Consider the following 23,531-nt stretch of genomic DNA (forward strand, 5'->3'; position numbering starts at 1 on the left):
TACCTGGTCTGTCCCAGCCCTGGGTGCCCGCTCCCCCTCTCGGTTTGGACTGCTGGCCTGAAGGGGCCTGGCATGGGCAAACGTCCCAGCTCCCCTCTGGCTCCTCTGGGAGCCTTCTGCTGGTTTCAAGCAGTCTTTATTGAAGAAAGGTCCCTATTCTAAAATGGCGATTCGGATACAGGCACACTCTTCCGCGTGCCTGGTCTGCCCCAGCCCTGGTTGCCCACTTCCCCTCTGGGTTCAGACTGCTGGCCGGAAGGGGCCTGGCCTGGGCAAACTTCCCAGCTCACCTCTGGCTCCTCCAGGAGCCTTCTGCTGGTTTCAAGCAGTCTTTATTGAAGAAAGGTCCCTATTCTAAAATGGCGATTCGGAGACAGAGGCACTCTCCTGTGCGCCCTGTTGTCCCTGGCTGTGGGTGCCCGCTCCCTCTCTGGGCTCAGACTGCTGGCCAGAAGGGGCCTTGCATGGGGAAACTTCCAGCTCACCTCTGGCTTCTCCGGGAGCCTTCTGCTGATTTTAAGCAGTCTTTATTGAAGAAAGGTCCCTGTTCCAAAAAGGTGATGCAGGTACGCACTCCCCTGCGCACCCGGTCTGCCCCGGCGTTGGGTGCCCACTTCCCCTCTGTCTCCTTGGGTGCCCACGTCCGCCTCTGACTCCTCTGGGAGCTTCTGCCAGTTTCAAACAGTCTTTACTGAAGAATGGTCCCTATTCTAAAATGGCAATTCGGAGACAGGCACACTCTTCAATGTGCCCGGTCTGCCCCAGCCTTGGGTGCCTGCTCCCTCTCTGGGCTCCGATTGCTGGCCAGAAGGAGCCTGGATTGGGCGAACTTCCCAGCTCACCTCTGACTCCTCTGGGAGCCTTCTGCCAGTTTCCTGTAAGATTTTCAAGTAAAAATCATTTCTGAAAATCAGCTCAGTAAATTGACATGCCTTTTACATGAAACTCACCCTCGCCAAAACACTGCAAATTAGAGACATTATTTCATACATCTCAAATTGGAGAAAAGGTGATTTTGGGGGAAGAAGCCTGTGATCTGCTGGTATTACTAACATAGACAGAGTGGGCACCACAGAGGCGTTGTCCAGCAAAGGCATCTCACGGAAGAACAATTTCTTCCACCCCGGAACACTCACTGAGATCGGACACCAGCTGTGTGCTGCTGGACCATTTGTGACAATGAAAGGCTCGAAAATAGGAGAAATTCAAAATAACAGGGAGCGCTTGATTTTTAAACCTACTTTATTATCATGCCACCATGCTAATATTTTATTAGTAAAATTGAGGGGAAAATAAAGAACTTTTTAAAATTGCACTTAATTTACTTACCATTTACAAGCCACAGAGGAACATAAAACATACTCACGTTGCTTACAGATTTGCTGCTATCCTTAACATCTAACTGGAGGATATTTCCAATAATAGGAAGTGGCAAGAGGCCAGGTGGGAGCTTCCCTTGCCCAGAAGTCTGTTTCCAGAGAGCAAGGAGGAGCAAACAGGAGAGACAGAGCACTAAGGCCACACCCAGGTCCATTGTAGCTTTCTCTCTTATCAGAAAATAAAGGGTAAATTGTCAAACTTTTTTAACAACACCCCTGTTATTTCAACATGTGCGGCTCTGAGATACAAGAGGCCAATAGGCTTCATCTACTCATATTCTCCTCTAAGTGGCCTTTGGTCCACGGATAAAGATAAAAAGAAATTGTTCTTTAGTCTTTTCTATCTCTCCAGTCATGACTCTGGACCTTTTGTTCAATTGTACTGCACTAAGGATATGTATTGAGAACTTTAAAAAAAAAAAAAAAGAAAGAAAGAAAAACCGGATCTAAATGCAGCCAGGATTCAGACCATCTCTTGTAAATAATTTTATACCCAATGACCAAATCTCTGGACTCAAGGCTATGACCAATAGGAAAAATTTTAATTTGAGGAAAATCTGTATTCTATGACCTTATATTGAAAATAATTAAGTTCAAGCTATATTAACATAGGTTATTTCCCTGTGGAAAATGAAAGGATTTAAATATTTTTAAATATTGTATTTATACTACAGTTGTCTACATACAAGTTAGTTAAAATAACTTAAACTTCAGTGACCAAGCATACAACTAGTTAAAGTGAAATAAGTCAGAAGGAGAAATACAAATACCAGAGGTGTCACTTACGTGTAGAATACAGAGAAACCAACCAAAGCTTTGGTTAAAGATAAAGCCAAATGTAAGAACTAACTCTTGAAAGCTGACTAGAGAACTGAGGCATTCCGCGATTAAGGGGGTGGGGAAGTGGTGAGGACATAGCGGGAGGAAGCACAATGATTTTCGGTGGTGGATGATGAGTACTTCGATGGTGGGAGCACTGTGGTAGCATGCCTACACCCCAGCTCTTGTATGCGTGAATAAATAAAAGGAAAAAAAGAATCACCATTTTATCAGTACAAGACCTTTTCTTCTAATTTCAGATTTCCCCTACCAGTTCAGTGACATCTCATATGAAATAGCCGTCCCATCTCTATCCAATGACCAACAGGACATTAAGCTTTCTGTGGTCAGAGTAATGTAAACCTCACCTTGGCTTAGAGTTGTCATGTAGGGGTTTTCTTTTTGTTAAAGGACTATATATTTTTTAAAGTTTTAGGTTCAAAGCACAACTAAACATTAAGTACCGTTCCCACATACCCCTCCCCACCCACATGAGTCTTCCCAACAATAGGAAGATCACCTCCAGTGTGATGCATTTGTTACAACTGATATAACAACATTGACCTTATAAAGTGCATACAGGACTCCCTGGTGGCGCAGTGGTTCAGCGCTGGGTTGCGAGGCTGCTCGCGGCCACTGCTGCGCCAGTTCCATTGCCAGCTGTTCCCCAGCCACTGGAGGAGGGTCCCACATGGCGCGCAGACCTCTCCTGCAGCCCGCTGCTCCCCTCAAGTAGTGTACTTCGGTCCATCTGCCTACTCTGCTTCCCGCTCTGGCTCTGGTGAATTCTCTCACCCTCCCGCGCTTCTGACTGTATCCAGTGCTTATATGTATAAACAAACAAACAAACAAATAAATAAATAAATCTTAAAAAAAAAAAAATAAAGTGCACAGTGTTCCCTCAAGTGTTGTATAGTCTATGGATTTTGATAATATAGGAGGGCATGTATCCAACATTATAGTATCACACAGAATACGTTCACTGTCCTAAAAATCCTGGGCTCCATTTCTCACCATTCCTCTATCTCACTCTGACAACCACTGATCAGTCAGTGGTTCAGACAGAACTACAGCTCACATCATACTCAAACACCAACACCCAAGGAAACCAGTCAGAGCAAGGCATAGAAAAATCCAAATTCGGGCCACCCAGTGCAGCACTGTGAAGCTGTCTGCAGCCCTGAGGCGCCGGTTCGATTCTCACTCGGTCAGGGAGATAACCCCATGGGGGGGCAGACCTCTCCTGTCTCACCTGCTGCTCCCCTCAGCAGTATACTTTGGTCCATCTGCCTGTTGTATTCCCCACTTGTCTCTGGTGAATCTTCTCATCCTCCCGCACATCTAACCAGTACCCCAGTTCTTGTATAGAAATGAATAAACTTTTTTAAAAAAATCCAAATTCCATGAAAAGGCCCAAGATCTTTCCCAGTCACTCCCCTTCCTCAAAGTTAACAATGCTCTGGATTCTAGCACCACAGATTACTTTTGTCTCATCTAGAACTCGATAGAGATAGACACTTTTGAATCGCTAATGTCATCTTTTTCTTCAGATGAAGCTGCTCCTGAACACATTCTCGCACTTGCATTTCCAAATCGCAAGTAATTCTAGGTGACATGCTGGTCAACCCTCAAGATTTTGTCCTTTTCTGTGCATGGTCTCTTTGTAAAATATTTTCTTCCATCTGCTATCTGCATTATACACAAAGGAATGAAAGCATGAGAACTGGTTCATCACATTGTGAGTTTTATTTAGAACATGCAAAAGAAAAATGTCTGTATTACATACACCAGTCATCTCACTGTTACACTGATGACACAGAACTAACTACTCAATACCAGATTAAGTATTAGCATTTGAGATGCCCAATACAATGTTACAGAGCAGGAGAATAGCTCTATCTGTTAAGTGAAACATGTATCTGTTTAGTGAAACTGGAAATCCTCCTTTAGTGGAGATGGATGTTCCTGCCTGGATCCTGACAGAATGGGGTGATGAGTAGAGGAGAGGTGGGAGATGACTTTTCTAGAAAAGGAAGGGAGACAAAAGGAGATGACAGGGGCATCAGGTGAGTGGGAGATGTGGACATCACAGCAGAAGCCTCACAAAGGAATGAAGCAGATCTGGTAAGGAGGAGGCAGAGAAGCCAACCCATTGGCAACTGGAGTGGGGTCAATGTCCTTGGGGTCAACAACAGACTTCAAGGTAAACTTCTGTAAGATGGTGGTCAGGAATAAAAACAGCTCCATGCGGGCCAGGCCCTCTCCTGCACATGCCCGTTTTCCTGAAAATAACAAGCGCACAGAGGAGATGATCCTTGAACACTGTGTTTCTGACGTCAGAAAAGGAATGTATAACATACTGGATGGTATCACTTACAAGGAGAATACAGAGAAACCAAACAAAAGGTCAAGAAAAGTCAAAACTAGCAGCTGACCACAGAACTCAGCCACACAACACAGGATGGGAAGGGAACTGGGGAAGAAGCAAAAGAGGGAAGGGATGAATCCAAGGGATATGGTGATGGCTGGTGGGTGATAGAGTGGCAGGAGAACTATGGGGAATACGATGATGTATTGGAAAGTGGAAATGGAAAAAAGAGAAAGGGAATTTTAATAAATATTTGATGACAGGGTGAATGGATGGATGGAACGGGATGGTTGGATATAGTTGGACAAAGGGTTGAAACACGTGCTCTGACTTGAATGTTAAAGGAACAGGTACCCTCCTTACAACAAATGTTTACTCAGTATCAGCCCTGTACTGAATAGTTCATTAAGGATTCTCACATTATAACTGCCTGTTTGACACCTCAATTTTCCAGCCATATCTTTCTAGAAACACATATTTTGGCCGTGCTTTCTTCTGCATGGATCTGGTGGCTCATGATCTTCTCATTCTTCACTGTCTCAGTTCTGCACTCCACATAGACCTGCTCTCTGCCACTCTCCAATGCACCGCAAAGTTTTATATTACAGTGCTGTTCCTTTGGCAAGATGCATGACTCTTATATTTTCAGGCCCTCATACTAAATCATTTCTGAATTTGAAGAATTGGATCAATTCCCCAGTTCTGCAGTGATCTGGCTCAACGAGAAGACTGCATCATGAGGAGGGAAAGTGCATGGACACAGGGTTCGGTGCTCCTGCTAACAGACAAGCGCATCTGCACCAGCCTTGGAGAGGGTACTGTGGAAGCTCCTAACAATCCTCACAAGGTATTTTGTCCTCTGATGTACAAAGAATACAAAAGATACACTACCTGCTGAAAAAGCCATGAAGTAGTCACTCTTCTTAAAGTTGCCACTCTCGTCCAGGAAGTGACCAGGGTCAAACACCTCTGGGTTGGGGAATTCTTTGCTATCATGCAGCACAGAAGTCAGTGACACCAATATGGTGGTGCCCTGAAAGAAAAGATTTAAAATGTCTTCTGAAGCTGTGGAGCTTCCTGAAAAACTACAAGTCATTTAGTCCAATCTTAGCATCTGAAGATTAAAAAAAGCCTAACACCATGAAGGAAAGGGCATTTAAAGTCAGCCAGAATAAGTAATAACAAGAATGAGCATATGACCAGTGGCAGTGATGCTGCTAAGTGGCACCTGAAGTAGTGAGTGCCCGGACCCTCAGTGCCAGGCTTCTGAAGTCATTCTGTTCATCATATTTAGACCTGGGGTTATTTCCTCGTCAGTACCTTGATTTTATCATTTCACTGTTTACTCATCTCATATATGGATTATGCTTACAAATGGAAATCTCTATCTAAGCTTGAAATGTCTGTAGTTATCCATAGACATTTTGGAATCAGACAATCAAATTAAAAATAACTTATGTGATAATAAAGTAAGTACAGTAGCAACTACAGTGTTTTTATCACTGTGCCAGCAGGTGGTTTCTATTAATTCAAAAATATGGGGTATGGAGCTAGAAGGAATTATGCTCAGTGAAATAAGCCAGAAGGAAAAAGAAAAATATCAGATGATTTCACTTTTAACAGGAATGTAGGGGAACCAAATAAGACATCAGTGTAAAAAAAAATAATTACAGTACAAACCACAACAAAGCAAAAACAGACAATTATAAACCAGAGACATACTGCAGGGTAGGAGGAGGGAGAGGGGTGAGAGGGATGGAGGGAGGAGCACAGGAGACTGTGGTGATGGTGCATGTGTACCATAGGGAAGAAAATTCTAGGGGGGACTCAATCTGAGGGGGTGGGGGAAGCAAATATTGTCTAAAAAATGTTAAAAATGATAAACGTTAAAATAAAAAAAATATATAGGATAGATTTCATCATAGATTGATCCCAGCCACAGACAGAAAGGATGACAAAAAGAGAAATATAGTCATTTTGCAACAACTATCTTATGATCATTAATTCAACTGATTGTTATCAAAGGATTTAGGATTGGATGAACGGTTCGGTAGCACCATATTCACAATCTGGCAGGTACCATGATATTATGTGGGGAACATAGCATGGCCATAATGGAATAAGTGACTTCATGTGCCCTCAGCTGCCTCACTGGGTTTCAGTGGGACATTCAGAGCACTATGTACTTCTCTGGGCAAAATCATAATGGGAAGCTAGTCCCTAGGAAACTTCGCACAACATAACTCTGAGGAATATTTTTATGACCACAGCCAGACTCTTCACAAAGCTGAATGAACTGAAAGAAACAAACAGAGCAAAGGCAACTGACCCAGAAGAATAAATGGAAAAGACAAGCAAACTATTTGTGGTTCCTTGATGGAATACAAATAAAAGAAGTTATTCTCGGATAGTTTAGGGAAGCTGGGAACACTACATAGGCTGCACATTAAACATTATTTCATAATGGTAACTCTAGTGAAATCTGCTTTTCTATCTAAAAATCGTTATTTGGATATATACATTGAAGACCTGGGGTATGCAGGGTAGATGGTTTCATCCATTACATATATATGTATATACCTTTAATGTGTTCAGATTTTTTTAAATTTAATGCAAATTTGTAGAAAATTCCATTCCCTAAGTTTACCATATAAAAATTCTATATCTCTATTGGAAAAATTATTCTGTTTATATTGAAATAATCAAATATGAAAAACGTTTTTAAGATACAAAAAAGCAAAAAAAAAAAAAATACAGCCAATATAATCTCATCAAGTGTTGTTCAAACAATGGATACTCATACAGAAGCATGACCACTACTTCACCACTGCTTTTGCATGAGTAAAAATTAGTTGAATGGATCAGTATGAAACATAGGAACTAAAATGATAAGTTTCAAAAATAGATGAAGGTAAACCTTGGACCCTGTGCTGGAAAATTTCCTTTAGATGGGTCCCAAAAAACCACAAATTACCTCACATCATTTCAAAGCGTGCTGTTAGAGAAAAATAACAACCAATGTGCAATCAAGTCTATCCTATGTTTTTGGTTGACCCTGGACGTAAGCATTTTCCATTGAAAAAAACTGAGGCAGAATAAATATCTTTGGCACATGAAAAGTGTATGAAGTCTAAACTTGGGCTTTCATAGAATTGAGAAGTTGTCACCCACATTTGTTTACAAATGTCTGTGATGGATTCCCTGCTACAATGACAGATGTCAACACTGGCATCAGATACTCCAAGCCCCATAAAATTTGAAATGTTTAAAATCTGGCCCACTAGGGAAAGTTTTTTTACCAACTTCTGTCTTAGACTGTACCTTGATCCATGGATCCGGTTTGGATTAGAAAACATTATGTAAATGGTAGAAGGCACACTCAGCCCTGCAGTGCTGCCTAGTCTATGTCAGTGTATCCCAAAAAAAGGGGAATGATCATTCCCAATTGGGGCAGATGGGAAACCTGTACAATCCTACTTAGCCCACTGCCCCATTGTTATTGGCCTTGAAATAGCAGAATGAGTTCAATTAAATATTGTTCTTTGACCCCAATATTTGAAAAGAACTCTTCTCCTCATTATGTCCTTTGTTGAAAACAGTGAATTTGATCCTAACCCCTGGAACAAACTGTAATCATCAGGAAAGTACACCACCAATCACAAATGTCTCTTACACATATAAATAGAAAGGTGCTATTATCAAAATTTGGTCTCAAACAGAAACAACACAAAACCTATCAAGCTGCCACATATATGATTTTTATAATTTGCTCATCTAGTCCAGAGGATTGGACCCATGCTGTGAAAAGAGGAACTTCTGAGTAGAATCATGAGGTCAGTAAAAGAACAACCAACCTACCTTGGGGATGAGATAGTTCCTGAATCTGATGTCACGGGTCACTGCATGGGGCAGGTTCATGGGGAGGAGGTCAATGTATCTCTGGACCTCGTGCACCAAGGCTTCCATGTAGGGCATGTGGCCCTTGTCCTGCATGCTAGGGCTCCGGTGTCTGCCAATCACACGTTCTATCTCCTCCTGCGCCTTAGCTGACAAAACACAAGTAAGACTGATGAGAACACCTATCACATCTGTATATCAGTTAAGGGACTCATGAAGCATTGTATCAGTCTCACAACATTAAAAACTTCAGCCCTGTACCAAGAAACACACCTAGACCTAGAGGGATAATAGCCACAATATAGATACATATAACTCTCTTATAAGCTAGGATTAAGGTATAAATTTAATACTTATATATTAGCACAAAAGCAAATTTCCTATCTATAATGCCAGAGTTGTTCACTCTCTGGACTTTATTCTCCTACTGCTGAATTTCAGGAAACAAGCTAGAAAGGGAGCTAAGATTCTCTGAATTCAAGAAATAGATTTTCTTACTTAACCTATTTCCACCTGCCAGTTTCTCTGAGGGCAAGGTCTTTTCTTTCTTTTTTTTTTTTTTTTTTAATATAAGAACCAGGGTACAGACCAGATGCGTGGGAGGGTGAGAAGATTCACCAGAAACAGAGTGGGGAGCAGCACAGGCAGACTGATGAAATAGACTGCTGAGGGGAGCAGCGGGCGTGACAGGAGAGGTCTGCAGTGCCATCTGGGACCCTCGCTGCAGAGGCTGCGGACAGCTTCACAGTGTGGAGATCAACCACCTGCACCAGCAGGGGAGGTCCGGAGGGCAAGGTCTTTTAGGTTCAGCTTCTCTACATATTTTTTTAAATTCCTATTTATTTATTTATTTATTTATTTATTTATTTATTTATACAAGCACTGGGTCCAGTCTGAAGCGTGGGAGAGTGAGAGAATTCACCAGAGCCAGAGCGGGGAACAGAACAGGCAGACTGACGAAATACACTGCTGAGGGGAGTAGTGGGTGTGACAGAAGTCTGCGAACCATGTGGGACCCTCGCCCGCGGCTGGGGATCGAACTGGTGCTGCAGCGGCTGCGGGCAGCTTCGCAGCCCGGTACTCAACCGCTGCGCCACCAGGGGAGGCCCCCAACTTCTCTACATATTAAACTTCTCTCATTCTATTGGATCAAAACAAATACCTGATAAAACGAGTTGTGGAGGGAATCTGGGCAGGGAAAGTTACCTTCTGCCTACTTCTCCTCATTCTTTTTTGACACTGCCAAATGCTACAACCTAGAGGGATACAAATGACTTCTTCATATATGTCTTCTTCTGACATTTACATGACAACTTCCACCTTTCTACTAAGTCATCATCACTAATCAAAATGCTATTTGTGTTTTAGAAACTGTATTTGTTAACTGTTTCCTGAGTTAGTCTGTCCAGATTTCAAGGACACATTCTCATTTTTCATTGGCTATAGTCATTTCAGCAGGTTCCTCACAGGATAATATAATGCATGTTTCTATCCATAATGCATAACTGCAACTTATTCAATGTAAAACATAAAGATCTTTGTAAAAGACAGAAAAGCACGGGCCCATAAAATTAATTTTGGCAAATATCACGTTACTGGACACAGACTTCGGAATTCAAAACCTTCATGCACATCTTAAGACTGAGTTGTAGAAACACACATATGTGATTTAATTTTTTGACCACTTCCTTGACTGCAGAAATTATCTCAGGCAGACAACAAGATTTCAAAGCTTTCCACTTATGTTTAATAGGGAAATTTTCATTTTTTTTAACCCGGCTTTAGAACATGCATTTTCAGAATAGGAGAGATCTCAGATAATTTACTTATTTTCTAAGGGACCTTTTCTTAGGAAAACCAATATGCAGTCCCAGGTTGATTCATATGGACGTGCCTGCCACAAATAAGCTCCCGTGAAATGCAATCACTACCTGATGGCTTTTCTTTTCTTTTCTTTTCTTTTTTTTAATAGAGGCATGTTTTATTTATTTATTTATTTATTTGTTTGTTTGTTTGTTCGTTGATACATGCACTGGGTACAGTCAGAAGCATGGGAGGGTGAGAGAATTCACCAGAGCCAGAGCAGGGAGCAGAGCAGGCAGAAGGACCGAAGTACACTGCTGAGGGGAGCAGCGGGCGGCAGGAGAGGTCTGCGCGCCATGTGGGACCCTCCTCCGGTGGCCGAGGAGCAGCCGGGGATCGAACCGCCGCGGGCAGCCTCGCAACCCAGCGCTCAACCGCTGCGCCACTGGGGAAGCCCCCTGATGGCTTTTCTGACTGCCCATGGAGACTTCATTCCTATTCATCCTCCCATATTATATAAAGATGTCCCATTATTATATCTTCATTACACTTGGGAACATTAAGCGCGTCAGATAGATAATAAAATAATGAAGGTTCTCTAAGAGAAACAGGAGGCAATGAGCACTTGCAGTGTCTTTCAGCAACTTCCCTGAAACTCACCCTGCCCACCACATTAGTCATACCTGTGACCTCTGGGTGCTTCAGCAGCAGGAGGAGAGCATATCTCAGGGTGGTGCTCGTAGTCTCTATCCCAGCTCCAAACAGATCAAATACAGTAATTGCCAAGGATTCTAGAGTTAATTCCAAGTCTTGATTGTGTTTTTCCTAGGAATGATGAAATGACTTGACAAATTATTTTGCCAGAATTATAGTTAGTCCAAAAATACTCAGACTGTTACGAATTTTTCACCAAAAAATCAACTGCATGTTCAGTTCTAAAAAAATTCCCATATGGTATTCAAAACACTGGAGGTCAGTAGACTCAAGTATCATTTTCTACTGCCTCACATGTAAGGCAAGCAAGGTGTATCAAACTCTTCACTGGTTTCTTTACAGAAATTACATTATGCTAAATTCATAATGAAATACACGGGAACCAGAACATCCAAAACAACACTGAAATTAGTATCTAGAAACAAGATGAATGTATTCCACTTAATTAGCTGTTTAATTTTATGACTTCCATAATACTTAGTGTACAGGCACATACAATGTAGGTATGAAAGAGCTTGGAAGTCTTAGTCACTGACCATTGAAACATCCCTGATAAATACAGAACAATTCCATGAACCATAATATACACAAGCAATTAAGTAGAAAAACAACTGTCATTAATTTTTACCTTTTCCATTTTGATAAGGAAACAATCAATAAAGTCGCGAGGATTACTAATATCAAGAGAGGCTTTGTGTTCCAATGTTTTCTCCAAAACATAACTTTTTATATATGCACTATTTTTAAATATTTTTTTTTGACTCCCAGGAAAGAAGTCAAGGAGAATAGGGAACATATTACAGATCTAGAAGAGAAAATTAGAGTTTACTCAATAAAAAAAAATTACTGAAAACTTATATGACATAGACAAGGCTTGGGTAGAGACTACATTATAAATACTCATAAAATGTGGTCTCTATCTTGAGGAAAATTTTTATCTAACACATGTATAATTTTATAGACAGCTAAGAGTGTTGGAGAGAGACATTTCTGATCAGGGTATCATTTTCCATTCTCAAACATCACACTTGTACTACATGCTAATTTTATATAAATTCCCTTTTTGCTTAGGTCAATACTGGAAATATGGATGGCATAAATTACTATGACTAAGACAATAGAGATGAAGGATGAAGGTTGGGGAACCTTATATAAAGCTCGGCATAGTTAGTCTCAGCCATTTCTATATATGTTTAGTAGACTCAAACACAGAATCAGTACTTGAGAATAGGGAGAGTACTGAAGATACCAGGAAACACACCTCAACATTTTATGTGTAATGTAACTGCACAATTGTAGTGAAGTGACATTTTCTAGACATATCATTATGTATCAGGCAGTCTGCAAAACACATTGGAACAGCACAGGGGAAATTGTGAGATTTGTTATGGGCTAGTTACCATAAAATCAATCAATTCATCATCCCCAAAACAAGTACCTTCACAGGTAGGATCCCAATTGATGCATCAAACACCCCAGCCCTAATATGTGTTCCTTGCAGCTTCTACTGTCTCGACTATTTGTCCTCCTTGAAAGAGATACTCTTTTTCTTCCTAAATTTGCCTATTTCTGCCAGCAGTGTGAATTAGACTTCTTGAGAGTTAACAGGATGACAGAGTTCTGGGGGATAGAAGTCTTTCAACAAGAACCTGGGGTCTATTTCATTTTTTGGACATGGTTTGAGGAAGTTACCAAAGAACATGGAATCTGGGTTTTGGAGTGTAGTAGAAACAATACGAAATAGTGTCAATAGGATTGGATCCAGGTCTGTGTTCTGAGAATATGATTTCTTTTGTATCTTTAATTGTCTAGGCCATCGTTCCCAGATGACCACTCTCTGAGGCTGAATCTATCTTGGCAGGACTGTGGTGCTCACGCATTCACTTCACAGCTTGGTGCATGAGGAGATTTGGACTTCTTAGACAAAAGAACGTAAACAATTCCTCTGAAAAAAGGATCAGGACCTCACCTGCATCCATGGAGAGCTCAAAATCCTTACATTTTCATTAAATCTTTCCATTATGTTTAAAAGCATTGGATCTGTATAATCAAAACGATTCTGGAAAATTATTGAGCAGATTATATTGCAGGGTGCACAGGCCAAGATAAAAGTTGGATCACAGGGTGAAGCTAAAAAATCAGAAACAATTTGAAAACACTATTAAACAAAATACATACACACACACACATATATACAGATAGGAAAACACTTTGTTTTTAGATAACAGGAAAAAATATTTAAGAAAGTTCATTGCCTTATATATAAATTCCTTTAATAGCAAGAGACATCATTTATAAAAGGAACATATCAGTGAATGTAGACTAGTGCAGGCTCTATGGAAAACAGCATGGAGGTTTCTCCAAATATTGAATAATAGATCTACCATACAATCCAGCAATCTCTTTCCTAAACGTCACCAAAGAATACAAAAACACTAATTTGAAGGGGTATATGCACTCTACGTTTACTGTAGCACTATTTACAATAGCCACGGTTGGATATAACCTAAGTATCTATCACCAGTTGATGGATAATGAAAATGGGATATGTATACACGAGGGAATACTACTCAGCTAGTATTCAGGTCTGAAATCTTGCCATGTGAAACAACATAGGTGGAAAGGAGAGGATTATGCTTAAAAAAGAAGTCACAATAAAAGATCCACTGGATGATTTCATGCATATGAGAATATAAAGAAACAAAGCAAAGGAACAGACCCAAACAAACCCTTGAAATCTAATTGCAGAACTGATGCTACCAGAAAGTAAGGTAAAAGAGGGGAGGAAAGGAGGAAGGAGCTCATGTACATGGTGAAGGAATAAGGGTGCTTGGGTGGGAAGCATGGTGTGGCAACATACGATGGCAGCACTGTGAAGCTATAGCCCTAAAGCATACACAGTTTTAAATCATGGTCTCCATAACAATGATCATAAAAATTGAAATCAACCTATTACTTTTTCATTAACCTGGGACATATGGTTCAACCTAGCTAGTTAAATAGTGGTTATTTTTGAATATTCTATTTACTTCCATTGTCTTTGTTCATACACTTTCCAATCAGGTTGACTTAATAATAGGCAAAAAGAAAGAAAATAACAAAAAAAAATTATTGTTAAGATTTATTTTATTTCTTTCTGCATATAAGAGCAGAGGTGTAGCCCAGAGGTGTGGAGGGTAAGAGGGTCTACCAGAGACAGAGTGGGGAGCAGAACTAGCAGACTGACTGAAACACACTGTTGAGGGGAGCAGGGGACAAGGTAGGAGAGGTCTGCTGAGCCATGTGGGTAATTCCCTGACTGGGAATGGCTTCAGTGTAGTGCTGACACTTAACCCCTTGAGCCACCAGTGAGGCCTTAAAACCATTTTTATATAACTATTAATAAAATTATCAGTGCTGTACCTCACTTGTACACAAAGTCTACAGAGAGTTAAGCTTCCATACAGATAGAGGGAATAGTTAAGGACTTGAAAGCTTTTTGTTTAATAAATAAACACATGAAATACACAGTATCAGCAGAGGGCAAAGAAAAGAGAGGGAAAGATTATGGGTAAACTCATGTACTTGAAAGAATAAATACAAAAGAGTCGGACACATCAATCTGACCTACAAGAAACTGAACAAGTGAATAGAAATTATAAAACACTGGGCCTCCCTGGTGGTGCGAGCAGTTGAGCACCGCACTATGAAGCTGTCCGCAGCCTCTGCAGTGCTGGTTCGATCCCAGTCAGAATCCCACATGACAAAGCAGACCTCTCCTTTCCGCCTGCTGCTCCCCTCAGGAGTGTATTTCGTCAGTCTTCCTGCTCTGTTCCCAGCTCTGTCCCGGTGAATCCTCTCACCCTCCCACGAATATGGCCTGTACCCAGATTCTTGTATAAAAAATAAATAAATCTTAAAAAAAAAAAAAAGAAAGAAATTATAGGACACTTTGTTCAAAGCAGAAATCAAAAGAGAAATTTGCATTTCCAATATAAATCCCAGAAACTGAAACCAAAAATGAAAATTGTTAGTTTTCATTTTTTCACATCACTGGAAATAAACTACCGTCCCTAGAAATCAAATATCCATCATTTCTACTCATCAGCAACAATTATTTATTTGGGAAAAGTTATGCTACATAAACTTGTAAGATTATGTTCAGTAAGAAGAAAAACAGTAGTATTTTCATTGATTTTTAAAATTTTTCCAAATCAAGGTTAGGTCAATTCGACACTCAGTAAAGAAATTATACAGGGAAAACAGGTTTATTTCCTTGGTAAGAGATCGGTAAACCCCACTGTGGCAACTTAATCACCACTGAAAGATCGTTTAAGGTAAAGGTCTAAAATTCACCCCTGTAGATGTCATTACGAAAGATTTGAATCAATGTATTGCATAACAGTGACATCAAGAAATTGGCAGATGGGCCTCCCCGGTGGCGCAGCGGTTGAGCGCTGGGTTGCGAAGCTGCCCGCGGCCTCTGCAGCGCCGGTTCAATCCCCGGCTGCTCCCCGGCCACCGGTGGAGGGTCCCACATGGTGCGCAGACCTCTCCTGCCGCCCGCTGCTCCCCTCAGCAGTGTACTTCGGTCCTTCTGCCTGCTCTGCTCCCCGCTCTGGCTCTGGTGAATTCTCTCACCCTCCCGCGCTTCTGACTGTACCCAGTGCATGTATAAACAAAACAAACAAACAAGCAAACAAATAAATAAAGAAAAACATGCCTCTATAAAAAAAAAAAAAAAAAAAAAAAAAAAGAAATTGGCAGAATAGAAAGTACCAGCAATTATTCTCACATGAAAACACTGATTTAGCAATGACAGAGAGTCTGAAAATCTCCTAGCACATTTTGTGAAGCCAGCTATGGAGTTGCAGTACTACAGGGGAGCACAAATTTCAAGCACCCGTTACAACAAAACCCATAGCCTCACTAACTGTGAAGGTGTACACAGTGTCACACAGAAATTTCATGTATAAATAAAGAAAATTCAGACTCTCCTGGAAAATCTAACTAGGAATACTTGGCAGGACTTTGCCTTACAAAAAGGCAATCCATAAAGACAGGGAAATTGTACATTTACTTAAATGTTGGATCCCCACAAAATTAAAAAAAACACAAGAATTCAGGAAACATCTCCCAGAACAGGTCTGAAAGAAATATCAGAAAGTGATCCCTTACAGAGATAGTAGCAATTACCTACATAAGGAATTTTGAAAAGTGAGAAAGTATTTCCTAATGAAATTAAATGAGAAACCATAATTGCTTAGATTAGCAAAAGAACATGCCTACCTGATTAAAATCTATCAACAGACGGCATTATTATTGGCCAAAACTACAGACCTGGTCTGGGGCAGTGTCTGTCATAAGGGTGTGAGTTCTGTCCATATTAAACACATCGAGTGAAGTGAAAACACATGTCACTTGCTTCCCGAGGTCACTCCCACTACATGCTTGGCTGGCAGCCCTGGTGAAATGTGCTGCAGTATGAAACACCGCTCTCTCACTGTTTCAGAAAATGACTCAAAATATTCCTCGTGATTTCTCATTTAAAAACAAATAGACTTCAGGAGAGAAACAGATGAAAGGACCTTTGATACCTACACTGTACACACAATCATGAATGAACACATACACACACTCACGAACACGCACACACACACACACACAGCATACATACACAAATGCTCCTGACTCTGTGCTTCAAACTCTCTGTCTCCACACAAGGGTTAACAACCACCACCCCTAATGGAAGATTTGGGCCACCCTGATGTGTCCCCTAGGATGACACCAGAGAATACAGTGTGTTAAGGTCACAGCGACCAAGCAGAGAATCACCCACCACTGGTTTTTCTCAACTCCTCCACGAGGTAGCGGGCTTCCTCTTGAACTCGGTCCTCAATGCTCCTCTTCCCCATCCCAAAATTCCGCAGGGTCATGAGGGAGAAACGGCGAATCTCCTTCCATTTCTTTCCATTGCTGAAAACAACTCCTAACAGACGGTAAATATAAACAGGGATGGGGTCCGAGGGAAGAAGAAAGCAGACACTTGACAGGGGATGGACAAAGAATATTTATGAGATCTTCAAGCCCCATTTTCTGTCCTCCCCACCACAATAATCATAGTGCACGTGTCACACCCACACATACCTTCTCCTTTATTAATTCTTTCTGCAAGGGGGAAATTGCCTCTTCCAGCGAAGTCCTCTCCCATATCAATCAACGCTTCCTTCACTGCTTCATATCCGTGCAACACCACACTGGGCTTCATGCCAAAATACAGAGTGAACACAGGGCCATAGGCTTTGGAGAGCTGGGAAAGCACGTGCATATAGCAAAAGAAGTCATTACTTGGTAATGTATTGTGCCTAATTTGGAATACTACTTTCATATTGGGTAGATTGCCCCACAAAGCCTGAGTATTTTTGAAGTTAAGACATCAGTATGGGTGGTTATTAGAGTTGCCACTTCCGGATGGCTTGGGATGTGCCAGGAATGGCCTAAATAAGTATTTGACACATTGTTTACTATTACCCTCACATTTGAACCTTCACCAAGTTTATTTGCCCTGCTTACAATAAGGAAACTAAAATCAGACAATTTCAATGTATTTCTAGGATCCCTTGACCACTATACAGAAGATTCAAATTTGAGCTTCTTGACGGTTCTCTGATCCTTGACAAATAACTTCAGATTCCATCTATAGACCAAAACCGAGCTCGTTGCTTCAGGATCACCTACAGAGTCCTCCTGAGGAAACTGATACAGTAGCCCTATGATGAATCCTAAAAATTTGTATTTTAAAGGATCAATTCAGTTAATTCTAATACCCAGCCCAGCTTGTGATCTGCTGGTATTAGTAACAAAGTGTGGGCACTATAGAGGCATTGTCAGGGCCAAGGCATCTGAAGGAAGGATAATTTCTTCCACCCCGAAATAGTCATTAAGATCAGACACCAGCTGTGTAGACCCAAATGAATGATGTTCCCACAGTTTGAACGTGACTGGTTACGTCTTTTCATCTTTTGGTTGACTCACGCTCTTCCTGAGCCCAGAGTCGTCTCTTAATACAGACAGAATGTGTTTCTTTACAGAAGTTAAATTTAGTAACAATCTCAACAAAACACACAGCCATGTAGTAGATGACTTCTGGAATAACATCTGTAATCACAAAACACTTCTTCCACCATTCACCATCCACCAAAATCAGAGCAAATGGCAGCAGAACAAAGAACACTCCTCCCTTCTGTCACTTTATATTTTCAATTCTACCATCCAAAACCTGTTTGTCTACTCACTAAATGCAGAGAAATAGCAAAATGACTGGGAGCATTTGAATTTCAAAACCTTCTTGGATAGCATGCCACCATGCTAATATTTTATTATTAGAACTGAAGGGCAAACAAGAACTTTTTTTTAATTGCATTTAAGTTACTTACCATTTGCACGCCACAGAGGAACAAAAAACATACTCACATTGCTTAGAGATTTGCTGATATCCTTAACATCTAACTGGAGGATATTTCCAATAATGGGAAGTGGCAAGGGGCCGGGTGGGAGCTTCCCTCTCTCAGAAGTCTGTTTCCAGAGAGCAAGGAGGAGCAAACAGGAGAGACAGAGCACTAGGGCCACACTCAGGTCCATTGTAGCTTTCTCTTCTTATCAGAAAACTGAGGGTGAATTCTAAAGCTTTTATAACAACACCCCTTGTTATTTCAACTTACGCTGCTTTGCGATACAAGGAGGCCAATCAGATACATCTACTCATATTTTCTCTAAGTGGCCTTTGGTCCACTGATAAGGATAAAAAAAAATTGTTCTTTCATCTTGTTTTCTTTCTCTCCAGTCATCACTCTGGACCTTTAGTTCAACTATATTGGACTAAGGACTGTATTGATAACTTAAAAAAGAAAGAAAGAAAGAAAAACCAGTTCCAATGTGCAGCCAGGGTTCAAAACCACTGTTGAAAATAATTTGATACCAAAATGACTCAAATCTTTGGACGCAAGGCAATCACCAACTGGGAATATTTTAATTTCAGGAGAATCTGGTGTTCTACAACTTTATATTGAAAATAACTAAGTTCAAGCTATATTAACATAGGATATTTTCTTGTGGAAACTGAAGGGTCCTTAAATATTTTGAAATACTGTATATCTATTACAGCTGCCTATATAGAAAATAGTTAACTTAAACTTCAATGACCAAGCACACAACTACTAAGAACTAACAACTACCTAAGAACTAACCCTTGAAAGCTCCCTAGAGAACTGAGGCATTCTGGTATTGAGGGGATGGGGAAGTGGTGAGGACACAGCGGGAGGGAGCACAATGATTTATGGTGGTGGAGGATGAGTACTTTGGTGGTGGGAGCACTGTGGTAACAGCTCTACGAGGGAGAGCCCATATTTTCAAAATACTAGAACAATGTAAACTAAAGTGATCTCAATAAAAAATTTGAAAGTAAAATAAAATAATTAGCTAAATAGATTTCCATGTCTTTTACCATGTTATCCTTTCTTACTGCCCAAACTCTGAAAACACTATAAAAGAGATATTTGAAAGGGGAGAAAGGTGTCTCTGGGTAAACAGGATGTCTGTACAGTGTCCTATCACACAGCTCAAATTGATTAAACCAGGATTCAAAATGAGATGTGAGGTTCATTGAATACTCTCATACACCAGCTGCATCAAGAACAGTTTTACCAAAACTAATCTCCCAAAATCATTACTCCCTTCTGCGCCCCTATCCCCCATTCTGGGCACAAAATTAACAGGCTTACTTGTCACTTGATTCCAAGAATAAAGGGGTCATAGATTCTCAAGATATTTAAAATTGGGAAAAAGATTCTCCCCTCTGTATCACTATGGTGAAACTTGCTCACTATAAGAAATTGGAAGAGCCAAGTGCAGAGAATTTAGGGGTAAGGATTAAAAAAAGAATGACTTCCCTGATCTGCAGTTGCTTTCTCCCAGCACAGCTGCTTTTTCAATGGGCTTTTGAATCTGTATTGTGGGAAAAAATAATGAAGTATGCAGATCAAGGTAAGGAGACTAGAGAGAGAGAGTAAGAGTTTTGCATCCAGTGGAGGACTAGAGTCAGGGACTTTACTAAACAGACCCACAGCACAAACCACATATGCAGACCTTAATAAGAAATGGTACTTAGAGACCAATGGAACTGAATAGAAAACCCAAAAATAAACCCACAGATTTATGGTCAAATAATCTTTGACAAAGGAGCAAAGAAGATGCACTGGAGCAAAGAAAGTTTGTTCAATAAATGGTGTTGGGAAAACTGGGTCGCTACATGCAAAAGAATGAAGCTTGACCACTACCTCACACCATACACAAAAACCAACCAACTCAAAATGGATTAAAGAACTAGACATAAGACCTGAAACCATAAAATACATAGAAGGAAATATAGGCAAAACACTACGTGATATGCACATCAAAGACATCTTTACAGACACATCACCCAAAGCAGTCATAGTGAAGGCAAAGATAAACAGCTGGGACTACATCAAATTAAAGAGCTTCTGCACAGCAAAAGAGACAATAACCAAAACAAAGAGAAACCCCACCAACTGGGAGAACACTTTTGTACACAACACTAATAATAAAGGACTGATCACAAAAATCTACAAAGAGCTGATGAGACTCAACAAAAACAAAGAAAATAATCCAGTCAAAAAAATGGACAGAAGAGCTAAAAAGTAACTTCTCTTAAGACTAAATACAAATGGCATATGAAAAATTGTTCAACATCACTTGCAATCAGAGAAATGCAAATCAAAACTACCATGAGATACCATCTCACACCAGTGAGAATGGCACATATTAAAAAAACTAGCAACAACAAATGTTGGCGAGGATGTGGGTAAAAAGGAACTCTCCTGCACTACTGGTGGGAGTGCAAACTGGTCCAGCCATTATGGAAAGCTGTGTGGATATTCCTCAACCTACTAAAGAGAGAGCTTCCAATGATCCAGTAATTCCACTCCTAGTTATTTACCCAACAGACACAGAAACATCAATTCCAAAGAGCATATGTACCCCTATGTTTATAGCACCCACTATTTACAATAGCTAAGCTTTGGAAACAACCCAAATGCCCAAAAATAGATGACTGGATCAAGAAGATGTGGTACATATACACAATGGAATATTGCTCAGCAATCAAAAAAGATAAACACATGCAATTTGCAGCAACATGGATGGCGCTGGAAGGGAACATGCTCAGCGAAATAAGCCAGAAAGAAAAAGAAAAATACCGGATGGTCTCACTCATAGCAGGAATCTAGAAATCCTAAATAAGGGACCAGGAAAAAGAATAACTATAAGAGGGCCTCCCGGGTTGCGCAGCAGTTGAGCGCTGTGTTGCGCAGCCTTTGCAGCACCAGTTCGATCCCCGGCTGCTCCCCGGCCACCGGAGGAGGGTCCCACATGGCGCGCAGAGCTCTCCTGCCGCCTGCTGCTCCCTTCAGCAGTGTACTTCGGTCCTTCTGCCTGCTCTGCTCCCTGCTCTGGCTCTGGTGAATTCTCTCACCCTCCCGTGTTTCTGACTGTACCCAGTGCTTGTATAAATAAATAAATCTTAAAAATTTTTTCATTTAAAAAAAAAAAGAATAACTATAAAAGAAAAAATCAAAATCAATAAACAACTGTGAACCAGACACTATGGGGGGGACAGGCGGGGAAAGCAGGGATTGGGGTCAAAATAAGGCGGTTGCAATTATATGGGGAATATAAAAATAAAATTAAAAAAAAAGAAAAAAATCTAAATCAATAAAGAATTATGAACCAGAGACATACTATAGGGGGCGGGGGAGGGAAAGAGGGATTGGGGTCAAAATAAGGGGTTGCAATTGTATGGGGAATATAAAAATAGAATTAAAAACAAACAAACAAAAAGTAAATAAATAAAATATTTGAGTGAAAAAATAAGTAAATAAATAAATAAAGATAAAAAAGAAATGGTACTTAGTGGTCATAAGACTAAATATCAGTGGAATATCTATGATACATTACTAGGTCAGTAAAGACAATGCTATAGAAACATAAGTTCTATAAGGATATGGTCATGTTTGTTCAGTCTTTTCTTTTTTTTTTTTAACATTTATTCATTCATTCATTCATTCATTCAAGCACTGGGTACAGTTAGAATTGCAGGAGGATGAGAGAACTCACCAGAGCCAGAGCGCGGAGCGAGCAGGCAGAAGGACCGAAGACAATGCTGAGGGGAGCAGCGGGCGGCAAGAGAGGTCTGCGTGCCATGCGGGACCCTCCTCCAGTGGCCGGGGAACAGCTAAGTATCGAACTGGCACTGCAGAGGCTGCGGGCAGCTTCGCAACCCAGCGCTCAGCTGCTGCGCCACCGGGGAGGCCCGTGTTCAAACTTGATTAGTACAGTTTTTAAGCTCCATTGGTAAGAAAAATGAGGTTGTTTTCCAAGACCAAATTAAAAAATTCTATTGCTCATGAATTTTCATGCCCATCTTTTCTCTTTTGATTCTCTCATTACCTTCCTAGAGATAAACTTAGTCCCATGTTAGGGATGAGAAAACTTGGCCTGAAAACTTCAAAACTTGTACCAGGCATGGTACCTACAGGTAGTGGTCTGAGACTAGAACCCACATCTCTTGTCATGCACAATCCCCTCCAAGCAAACATGCAGTTCATCAGATCATCATATTTACTTAATGTGTGCTATGAATCAACATTGCATGATTCATCCTCATGGTGACCTTCCAGTTGTATTAGTTTAGTTAATAATTACATTATTAACTAAAATGGGGGTCAGAGAAGTTTACCCATAAAACCCTGCAAATTGAGTAAGTCCAAGACTCAATGTAACCTTGCCCAGAACAAAGAAAAGCAGCAATTTGATGGCTTCTTCACATAGTTCTATAGTCTAAAAGAACCTCACCTACTTATTTTGTATAAAAGAAATTCACATTCTTCGAACATCTATTTTATCCTTTGAGAATTAAACATCCCTCTTCTATGAGAGTCACACATATTTTAAAGATACAAAGCAACTAACCTTTATTTTTTTAAATGAGCAGTTGTGACTCAGTAAGATAGAGAATCACCATTGCATTAGTACAAGACCTTTTCTTCTATAGGATATAATAAAAATATAAACAGAAATAAAATTGAAAAATAATCCAAAAGATCAATGAAACCTAAAGTTGGTTCTTCAAAAAATAAAATAGACAAACCTCTATCAGGATAATGAAGAAAAATGAGAGAAAACACAAAAAATAGCATAATAATTGAAAGCAAGAAGGTAGAACAGACTCAGTAGAAATCAAAGGAATGATCAGAGGTTAATGTGAACAGTTATATGCAGACAAGTTCAACAATCTAGAAGAGATGGACAAATTCCTAGAATAATATAATCATCCAAAGCTAGATAAAGAGGAAATAGAACACCAAAACATAGCAATTACAAGCAGTGAAATTGAAACAGTACAAACCCTCCCCCAAAACAAAAGGCCAGGACCAGATCTGCTTCACAAATGAATTTTACATAATATTCAGAAATGAACGTTCTGAATGTGCCTATTC

General features: G+C 40.4%; 1 protein-coding gene across 4 annotated transcripts in view; it reads right to left on the bottom strand.

The window, feature by feature from the left end:
• Nucleotides 1–3,898: 3,898 nt before the first annotated feature.
• The window catches only part of LOC119234519 (cytochrome P450 2C19-like), a 48,405-nt gene continuing 28,772 nt past the window's right edge, over nucleotides 3,899–23,531 (bottom strand). The window contains exons 1-9 of one of the 4 annotated variants that reach the window (XM_037497509.2): nucleotides 18,433–18,829; nucleotides 17,107–17,269; nucleotides 16,799–16,948; nucleotides 12,950–13,110; nucleotides 11,609–11,785; nucleotides 10,950–11,091; nucleotides 8,425–8,612; nucleotides 5,458–5,599; nucleotides 3,899–4,480 (exon numbers count right to left, since the gene is read on the bottom strand). In XM_037497509.2, the coding sequence (XP_037353406.1) occupies nucleotides 4,299–4,480; nucleotides 5,458–5,599; nucleotides 8,425–8,612; nucleotides 10,950–11,091; nucleotides 11,609–11,785; nucleotides 12,950–13,110; nucleotides 16,799–16,948; nucleotides 17,107–17,269; nucleotides 18,433–18,600 (1,473 nt within the window). In that variant the 5' untranslated portion in view covers nucleotides 18,601–18,829 and the 3' untranslated portion in view covers nucleotides 3,899–4,298. Of the gene's footprint in view, nucleotides 4,481–5,457; nucleotides 5,600–8,424; nucleotides 8,613–10,949; nucleotides 11,092–11,608; nucleotides 11,786–12,949; nucleotides 13,111–16,798; nucleotides 16,949–17,106; nucleotides 17,270–18,432; nucleotides 18,830–23,531 lie in introns of those variants that run through there. The other 3 variants (XM_037497508.2, XM_037497504.2, XR_005122642.2) reach the window with 3 other exon arrangements.

This window comes from Talpa occidentalis, unplaced genomic scaffold, assembly GCF_014898055.3.
Source record: "Talpa occidentalis isolate TD23 unplaced genomic scaffold, MPIMG_talOcc4v2.1 talOcc4.8, whole genome shotgun sequence".
Lineage (NCBI taxonomy): Eukaryota > Metazoa > Chordata > Mammalia > Eulipotyphla > Talpidae > Talpa > Talpa occidentalis.